Here is a 9,549-nt window from a genome sequence, read left to right as displayed (position 1 = left end):
TTTAAAAAATTGATTTCAGACCGGAAGGGAGAGGAAGAGAGAGATAGAAACATCAATGATGAGAAAGAATCATTGATCGGCTGCCTCCTGCACACACACCCCTACTGGGGATCAAGCCCGCAACCCGGGCATGTGCCCTGACTGGGAATCGAACCCGTGAGCTCAACTGCTGGCCCGGCCCAGGCCCTGCTTCTTGCCACCTTCATGACCGGACATGGGCCTACTACCCCTTCCCCAGACCTTCCACTGGAAGCTGACACGTTTCTATTTTAAAGCATTAGAGGCGTAGGTCCAGTCAAACAGGCAACACATTTACAAAACACCCATGATGTGCCAGACTCTGTTCTAAGTTACAGCAGTCAACAAGACTGATATTTGTCTCTGCCCTCATTGAGTTTACAGTCTGGTAAGGAAGACCAACATCAAACAAAGTGCAAAGTGAAGGAACAGCCTCTCAGGTGACACTTAATTTACTGTATCCTATTTCTTGAGGTGTAGTCATCTCCTGGCTGCCCCCCGATTTCACCTACTACTATGAATCACAGAGAGGGGCTGCTGAGTAAGGACTCTTGTCTAGATAAAGAAAGAAGACCCATATTCCAAGCATACATTCCCAGCTTCCTATGGATTCTAAACTCAAAATCCTTCCAAGAAAGTGATTTTCTGCTTAAATTTATCCAGGGTTAGTTTCTGTCATTTGTAACCAAGAACGCTGGTACAGCAACCATTTCAGACATTTTTATGGACCAGAGAATAAGTCTCCAAAAGTCACTTCCAATCCTTCTGCCTCAGGGCTGCAACCAGACTGAAACTTTCCTGATCTGTGCCTCTGTTCAGCACAAAGTAGGGCACACAGGCTGTCTCAGTAATATCTGGTTGGCTGAATCACTCAGTAAGCTCATAAATATCTGCCAGCTACTGAGGTTACAAAGCCAGTAAGAGCCAGTTGCAGCTTTCAAAGACGTCCCACATACACCTTAGACCCAACATATCCAAAGCTGAGGGTATCATCTTTCCTGCCTCCTCCCAACCCATATATCAACTCACACCGTGTGTCCCATGTTCCAACAACACTCAACTACTCGTACCTCTCCTTTCTCTCTGCTGGGATGCCAGCAGTAAGTAGTTGTTCTTAGACCACAGAGGTGGGAGGGAAAGACAGACTGCAGGCCATCAGGCTGCTGCTTGTAGACAGAGACAAGACCTCGAATGCCAGGTGAAGCATTCTAGATTAACTGGCAGCTATTCCAAGTTACTTTCCTCGGTCTAAATAGAATAACTGTATAGTCTGGCTTTTCCTCTTTTACCAAAGGTACTCTACATGTAGGATGACATAAAGGGTTTACCTGTCCATCATCTTGGCCAGAGAGGCAGCTGCAAGCCATGTTCCCATTTTACAGGTAAGCAGACAGAGGCCTTCAAATGTCTTGGCTCTACAGCTAGCAAGTAGCAAAGTAAGAGCTTAAACAGTTTCCAGGCGCCAAATCCCCATTCTTTCCTCTAATACTGCAACTCCTACAGAGTATTTTGTGTGTGGTGTAAGGAAGAGGCCTCAACGTGGCCTGGCCCTGGGGGGAAATTATCCTCCTTACCACCGCACCAGGGAGGGGCTCGGTTCTGCTGGCCTCCCCTCCTGGCCTAATTCCCTTCTCTAGATACCATTATCTTCTTAAACACTAGAAATTCTGTGAGGTATTACGATCCCTTCGTTTTGTAGATGAAACTGAGGCGCAGAAAAGTGAACTTTGGCTCAGTGGATAGAGCATCCGCCTGTGGACCAAAGGGTCCCAGCCCAGGTCCGATCCCAGCCAAGGGCACGTACCTCCGTTGCAGGTTCCTCCCCTGTCGGGCCCTAGTTGGCGCACGTGCAGGACCCAACTAATCCATGTGTTTCTCTCACATCAATATTTCTCTGTCTTTTCCTCTCTCTCCCACTCTCTCTAAAAAATCAATGGAAAAATATCCTCGAGTGAGGATTAAAAAGAAAAAATAAGTGAAGTTTCAGGCTCCAGAGTCCGGAATCTTCACCACCTCGTTTCGCTGGGGTCCAGGTTGCAAACCCTAACTAAAGAAACCGGTGAAGAAGCAGATGCTGGGGACCGGCCCCAGCTCAGGAGTGTGGGCCGCCAGGTGGCGCGGTGTAGGTGCGAAGGCTTCCCCACCGCACCCCCCGCGGGCCAGGCGCACCTGAACTAGGCTGGGCGAGGCCTGGGAAGCAGACTCGCGGGGCTGGGCAGGGCGGGGCGCGGCAGGGAGGAGCCCTCGTTCCCAGCCCGGAGTGGGCCGGGATCACCGTTTTAGTTCGGTCTGCTGGGGCCGCCTGGGTCTTGGTGAAGAGTCACGCCCCCACCGCCGACCGCCGGGCTGCATCAGCTCGCCGCCTGCCATGCCCTCCCCAGTGTGCAATTTATTTGCGGGGTATAGGGACTAATGGAGCCGGAGAGAGCAGCCAGCAGGGGTGGGGCGGAGACTCCAAGTCCCCACCTGTCGACTGCTGGGAGGGGGCGAAGAGGGGGAGGGGCTTGTCCCGTAGGGCCCGCCCCCGGGTCCCAGAGCCTAGGGCGCGCGACGAGATATAAGGCAGCCGGGAAACAATGCGCCTGCATCTCGCGCTCCCGCGCCCATCCCGGTAGCGTCTGGGGCTTCGTGCACGAGCGAGGGAAAGAGGGCGCGCGTGGGGGCGCGCTCTTGAATGCGGGGCGCGCGCTCGGTGGCGCGCATGTGCTTGTGTGCGGGCTGCCGGGCTGCCCCGAGCCGGCCCCGAGCGGGTCCGCTCCCGGTGGCGGGCGGCCGGAGCGAGGTGAGACTAGGGGCCGCCAGGGTGCGGGCGCGGGTCCCGGGGGGCGGGCTGCAGGCTGCCTTCTGGGCACAGTGCGCCCCCGCCCGGCCCGGCTGGGCCCCGGGAGCTGCGCCCCGGGCGGCGCTGGCAAAGTTTGCTTTGAACTCGCTCCTGCAGCCGCGTCCGCGCTCTGTGAGCGGCTTCCCCGGGCTCGCTGACCCAGCACCGGGCTCCCCGGGACGCGAGGGAAGGGCGTGGGTTCCAAGCCCAGAGGTTCGGGAGGGGTAGAGCCTTGCAGCCGGCGGTGCTTGGGAATCCGGGAACGCCTCCCATCCCTGGGCCCGTACCCCAATCAGCACGTCCCCCTTCCCTCTCGCAGGGAGCGGACATGGACTTCGACTCGTACCAGCACTATTTCTACGACTATGACTGCGGGGAGGATTTCTACCGCTCCACGGCGCCCAGCGAGGACATCTGGAAGAAATTCGAGCTGGTGCCGTCGCCTCCCACGTCGCCGCCTTGGGGCTCGGGTCCCGGCGCCGGGGACCCGGCCCCTGGAATTGGTCCCCCGGAGCCGTGGCCCGGAGGGGGCGCCGGGGATGAGGCAGAATCCCGGGGCCACTCAAAAGCTTGGGGCAGAAACTACGCCTCCATCATCCGCCGTGACTGCATGTGGAGCGGCTTCTCAGCCCGGGAACGGCTGGAGAGAGCGGTGAGCGACCGGCTCGCCACTGGCGCGCCCCGGGGGAACCCGCCTAAGCTGCCCGCCGCCCCGGACTGCGCTCCCAGCCTCGAAGTCGGCAACCCGGTGCCCGCTGCCCCCTGTCCACTGAGCGAGCCCAAGACCCAGGCCTGCTCGGGGTCCGAGAGCCCTAGCGACTCGGGTAAGGACTGCGCCGGGCTGATCAAGGGGGGGCGGGGGGAACCCCATGGGTGGCCAAAACTCTGCGGCCGTCTGAGGTCTGGCACTGAATCTTCGCTAGCCCTTCGGCCACCTCCCCCTTTCTCGGGCTGAAGCTGCCAGTGTAGCCCCCAGCGGTGTCTGTCTGGCACGTGGGTGTGTTAGTAAACAGTTTGAAGAAGTGGCGTGGGAGCCAGCGCTGCTTTGGTGATGATTGGAACCCCAGGGGACAAGGGAGACAGGGTGAGGCTTGGAGAGGACAATCCGGGATTGGACAGGAGGGGATTTCTGTCCTGGGAGGCTGGGAGAGGTCCCTTAAGGGCCACTCCAGGCTTGAAGTTTTTTGTTGCTGCCTCTTTTCCTGGGAAACTCACACTCCCCTAGGGAGAGAGGAAGCTGAGGAGCCTTTTGTGCAAAGCCAAAGCCTTCATCCTTTTAAAAACCTAGTCTCCTGTCTGCTTTACTTTAAAATGCTCCCATCCCTTATCATTGGTGCATCCACACCGTTACCCATGAGACAGGTAGGTAGGGAAGGAATGAACTCCGACCATTAACAGAGGGAACAACTGAGGCTTAGAAATAGGAAATCACTAGAAGTGAGCCCCAGCTTCCTGCCATCTAGCCAGCTTCTTTGCCTGACCCTCCGTCTCAGCCAGGCACTTCTTGATGTTTAGAGGGTCTTCATGGGAGTTTATCTGAGAAGGGCTACCCCTTGCCTTGTTGCTTTGGCCTGAGTTGGAAAGGTGTCCCTTTAACTCCCTCCCAGTCCATCCAAGAGCTTCGGCTGCCTCCTTGCATTCGAAAAATGTTCCCTGTCCCCTACTTTGTGCCAAACTCTCTAGATGCTGGGGTCAAGGATATGGAACTCCAGGCCCCTTTCCCCACCGTTGAAGGCAAGTGTAAACCTCACTAAGGGCAGACCAGCATCCTGTGCCATCAGACAACCATGTTCTTAGCCTACCCTCTTCTCAGACCTCTGTATCCATTAGAAATATCGGAGAGGGTGCTTTTATAAGATGCAGGACAGAGAAAACCCTGTCACTTTTTTAAAAAATTTACCTTATTGTTGAAAGTATTACAGATGTCCCATTTGTTCACTTTTAAGGATAACTTTGCATGACCATTTAGAGGGGACTAGGGAATAGGGTATGGAAGTCGTCATACACTTGAAGGGAAAAAGTAAGGATAACAAGAAAAATTTAAACGTCAACTTTTTTCAGTCCACTATGTTTAAGGTCATTTTTAACCTGCTTGCTTCCTATCCCAAAATCTTGTGTTTGTTTAATGGCTGGAAAGGGAATTTGGAGATCAAGAAACCAATAAAGATATATCTCTACAAAGGCTGATGGGAGTGGTAGAGTGGGAGGAGCACTGTTTTGGGAGTTTGAGATCGTACTTTGAGGTCCAAAATGTTACAAAAGTGATGTGTGGATTTGGATGATCTAGGTCTGTTTCTCCCTTGGCTTATGAGGGGGTTGGCCTTGGTTGTCCAGCTGAGGGCATTTCCTTGTCTGGGTAGAGTTAGACACTACACTCTGAAAAGGGGAATAGTGGTCTTACATTATTTCTCCCTTAGGCCGAGCCTTCCCAGCCACCAGGTTTAACATTGAAATATTAAAGTTTGGGATGCGGGGGAGCCTCCTGAATCATCTTCTGACCTGCCCTTTAACCTGAACCTGTTTGCAAGCTCCTGGTTCACAGGCCACATGGCCCAGAACAAAATGCAACAGATTGCAAACAATGAGGGGGGTGGGGAGAGTGACTGATGGCAAAGCTCAGCCAATAGCGGGTAGGGGCTGGGTAAAACAGCATTCCAAACACAGCTTAGCCAGCCAATCACGGGCCTTGGGGCCAGGAGGGCTGAATGGTCAGGTTTTATTAATGGAGAAGTAATGCGATTGTCCACACAATGGAAGCCTTCCTGACAAAGGGGCTCAAGCTTCCTGATATGCAAAAGAGACAGAGAACTGAGCTCTTCTGTTGTCAGGCTGAAATGCATTAGGTGGTCTTCTATGTGGAGGTCTGAAAAACGCGTGGAGCAGGAAGGTTTTCCCCTTAAATGCCCCTCTCCTGGTTGGGGTAATCTAAGAGACCTTCAAGCCAGGGAATGATGGGGGCATGTCCAGGTCCCTGGTGTTTCAGCCCTTGCATGGGGATATTCTGCTGCTCAGTTTTTACCCCTGGCACAGGGAGCGTGGAAATGGTTGTTTGTACCTTTGTGAAGTTCCTGCAGCTTTTGCCGACCTGCGATTACAAATCCGACCCTATTCTGGTCCAGGGAAGGGGGTGGGGCCGGCAACCTATAAATGATGGATGACTTTAGAAACCCACTGAACCCGATAGCAAAATGCCCCTAACGGAAACCTTTCCTTCCCCTCTGTGGGTGTGCAGAGATGAGAGATGCCTTGCAGCCCTCCCTTCTCTGAATCTTCGTCTGAAAGGGATAGTAGAATAGAGAGGTGGGGGAATAATAGGATTTATAACTTGTGAAAAGTAACAATTCCCCAAGTGCAGGCTGTGCTGGGCAGGAACAAAGGGCAACTCTGCCCACAGACCCCTCATTTACAATTCTGATGGGGCATGAAAGAGCCCGACTGGGGAAGATCTTTATAGCTAAACTTTGTCCCAGGCTGATAGCTCTTTCTCTCCATCCTCTCAGTGGGGGAGGGGAGAGCCTGTGCAGACTGGGGGCTGTTGGCTTGGGCCTGCCTTTTGTTCTTATCTAAGCCTTGCTGTGCAAAAGGAAATTGGAGAATATTTCCCTGCTTGCTTATTTCCCTTCCTTCCCTTCACACTGCCCTTACCCATTACAAATGAATCAGCTGTCTCTCCCTTCCCTTCAGTTTGCTTGTATCTAAATTAGGAAAATGTCACCTCCTTTCCCAGCCTAGGGTCCTTGTATATGTTTCTCATGGGGTGTGTTTTTCTCTTGATCTCTCCTCTCGGACAGAGGGTGAAGAAATTGATGTTGTGACGGTGGAGAAGAGACAGTCCCTGGGTGTGCGGAAGCCAGTCACCATCACGGTGCGAGCAGACCCTTTGGACCCCTGCATGAAACACTTCCACATCTCCATCCACCAGCAGCAGCACAACTATGCCGCCCGCTTTCCTCCAGAAAGCTGTTCCCAAGAAGGGCCTCCGGAGAGAGATCCACAAGAAGAGGCTCTGGAGAGAGATGCTCCAGAGGAAAAGGAAGATGAGGTACAGGAAGAGGTTGTGAGCCCCCTGCCTATAGAAAGTGAGGCTCCCCAGTCCTGCCACCCCAGACCTGTCAGTTCTGACACTGAGGATGTGACCAAGCGGAAGAACCACAACTTCCTGGAGCGCAAAAGGCGGAATGACCTCCGCTCAAGGTTCTTGGCCCTGAGGGACCAGGTACCCACCCTGGCCAGCTGCTCCAAGGCCCCTAAAGTGGTGATCCTGAGCAAGGCATTGGAATACTTGCAGGCCCTGGTGGGGGCCGAGAAGAGGATGGCTACGGAGAAAAGGCAGCTTCGATGCCGGCAGCAGCAACTGCAGAAAAGAATCGCGTACCTCAGTGGCTACTAACTGACCAAAACGCCTGACTGCTCTGTATGACAAAGACCCGAGTTAATTTTTTAACCGTCCCTCTCCCCTTTAGTAATTTGCACATTTTGGTTACGGTGGACAGTAGATCCCAGGATGCTTTGCCGCTGGTGCACACAATAAGGGCTTGCATTCTTGGAAACCTGGAAACCCAGCTCTCCCTCTTCCCTGACTCACGGGAGCACTGTGTCTTCTCTGGCGCCTTTGGCTTCGCAGGCAGGCAGCTGACTGCGGAGCCTTGGGGTCTGCCTAGCTCACTGACTCGGAAGAAAAGCCTGACAGATGCTATGCAACAGGTGGTGGACGTTGTCGGGGCCTCCAGCCTGCATGAAATCTCACACTCCGGATGAGCTTTAGGCTGGGAAGGGATGCTCCCACTGGTGTCTCTGGGGTGACGCTGGGACAGCTGGGCCTGGACGCACTCCCCGAGGCTCCTTTTTCCAGGAGACACACGAGCTGTCGGGTGAAGACGAGCTCGCGGACTTGATCAACATGGACCGTTACCTCACTGTCAGACACTTTACAGTAGCTGAGGAGTTGGAAACCTTTAATATATACATATATATTGTTAGATGACACCCTTCCTCCCACTCAATGCTGCGGCCTGGAAAACATTTAAAGAGCTTGGCCTCTGGATTCTTTGTCTCACAGCCCTGTGGGCCCTTTCCTCTGAGGGAAAGACCGTTCTGTCCTCACAAGGGGCTTTTTTGTTTCCTTCTGCCTTTGTTAGCAATGGCTTTCTAGCACCCCTTCCCCAGAGGTCAGAAGTATTTCCCCAAGATGCAGGGACATGGATCCTAACCTAGGGAAGGCTTGGAGTTCTGGCTGTGAACTCGTTCCCTACCCAGGTGTCTTCCATCTTGGAATCTTCTCTCAAGGCGGTTGTCAGGCACCTCAGGAGTGAGAACTGTACCACTTCCTCTTTCTCAGCTTCCTCTCATCTCAAGCCCTGACTGATAAGTTTGAAGTTCTACTAGATTCTAGTAACTAGAACCATGCAAACCTGTCCTTCTCATGCAGCTCCAAGGAGCTTGTGTCTCTGCAGCCACCCCTGGGCCACCTGCCAGCCTGACAGGAGTCCGATCCCTGTCTCAGGACTTGGGTCTTACTGAAGGTCTTCCTGGGAGAGCTGCTGGGACGCATCCAGGGCTCCAGAAGGCGGCCTGACTTCCTGGGGGAGCTCTGCTTAGTGGACCATGGTGCATTTTGCCCCAGCTGGACTTGGCACCTCCAAGTGGGTTCCAGGTGCAGCCTCCAGTCTGCAAAAGACACCTAACCCTATAGTGTCTTTGGGCAACCTCAGTGGCCCCCAAGCCTATTCTGGAAGAAGGATCAGCCCCCTTCCAGGACTCTCCTGGCTGTGGGTTTGAAAGTGGGGGTGGGGAAGGATGGTTGAGAGCTGTCTGTGGCTCTGGAAAGCCACCTGCTTCTTCCAAACCTGTTATGCACGAGAGTCTGTTTCTGAGGTTGCTTCGTGGCCCTAGAGAACCCCAGTGGAAGTTTGGAGAAAGTCTCTCTACCTTTTGGAGCATGGTTTCCTGGAGCCAAGTGACTTCTGGAACTGTCTTCGGAGAATGGGTGGGAAGTAGGTTACTGATGTCTCACCTGAATAGCTTGTGTTTTATAAGCTGCTGTTGGGTATTATACTGGAAGCAGTTTTGTTTTTTTTGTGTTTTGTTTTTTTTTTAATACTGTATTTTTGTATGCCTTTTGCAAAAGTGGTGGTGTTTTTGTACAAGAAAAAAGCTCTTGGGCAATTATCCTGTTGTGAGAGTCTGACTTATTTTGAAAGGCAAGTTTATCTGAAATTATGTATTTAGTTGTAATTATTGATCGCCTGATTTTAAAATGTTGCCTTCTGGGACATCTAATAAAAGCTTTCTCAAACATGTCAGAGTGGGGGCAGCTTATGCCAACTGAGTCTCCCTGAACCAAGGAAGACTGTTTCAGGGTAGCTACAAAGGAGCCAGAGGGTTGCATCTCTCTAACCACATTTGCTCACCTGGTCATTCCACTTTGGGTTCCTGAAATGCCATTTCAGACATGTCTAAACAACGTAGGCTCGGCACTCGGTGAACACGAAATTCCCTTGTGAATTGCAAAGCATGCTGAATTTGTACTTCAGAAGGCTTGAAATCCAGGTTCCACCACTTCCTTGTTCTGTGCCTTTAGCCTAATCTTTCTGAGTCCTAGTTTTCTTATCTGTAAAATGGGGATAAATGCTACTTCACAGGGATTTGGCAGGTATTCAATGAAGTAGTAGATGATAAAGCACTTTAGAAACTGTAAAGCTTTGTATTTA

At 52.7% G+C, this 9,549-nt stretch overlaps 1 protein-coding gene across 1 annotated transcript; it reads left to right on the top strand.

Moving 5' to 3' along the window:
• Nucleotides 1–2,592: 2,592 nt before the first annotated feature.
• On the top strand, nucleotides 2,593–8,930 carry MYCL (MYCL proto-oncogene, bHLH transcription factor). Its single transcript, XM_008151180.3, has 3 exons — nucleotides 2,593–2,800; nucleotides 3,159–3,663; nucleotides 6,631–8,930. Exons 1-3 carry the CDS (start codon nucleotides 2,693–2,695, stop codon nucleotides 7,227–7,229), a joined length of 1,212 nt encoding a protein of 403 aa, XP_008149402.2. The 5' UTR covers nucleotides 2,593–2,692; the 3' UTR covers nucleotides 7,230–8,930.
• The last annotated feature ends 619 nt before the right edge of the window (nucleotides 8,931–9,549 follow it).

The sequence above is a fragment of the Eptesicus fuscus genome, chromosome 9 (assembly GCF_027574615.1).
Source record: "Eptesicus fuscus isolate TK198812 chromosome 9, DD_ASM_mEF_20220401, whole genome shotgun sequence".
Lineage (NCBI taxonomy): Eukaryota > Metazoa > Chordata > Mammalia > Chiroptera > Vespertilionidae > Eptesicus > Eptesicus fuscus.
Note: the sequence above shows the minus strand (reverse complement) of the source record. Positions and strands in the feature narration are given on the sequence as shown.

Excerpts from the sequence above, each read along its gene's own strand:
- MYCL (XM_008151180.3), top strand. The coding sequence starts at position 2,693 with ATGCGGGGCGCGCGCTCGGTGGCGCGCATGTGCTTGTGTGCGGGCTGC. Across the intron at positions 2,801-3,158 it reads TGGCGGGCGGCCGGAGCGAG|GGAGCGGACATGGACTTCGA; the intron begins GTGAGACTAGGG and ends TCCCTCTCGCAG. Across the intron at positions 3,664-6,630 it reads CGAGAGCCCTAGCGACTCGG|AGGGTGAAGAAATTGATGTT; the intron begins GTAAGGACTGCG and ends CCTCTCGGACAG.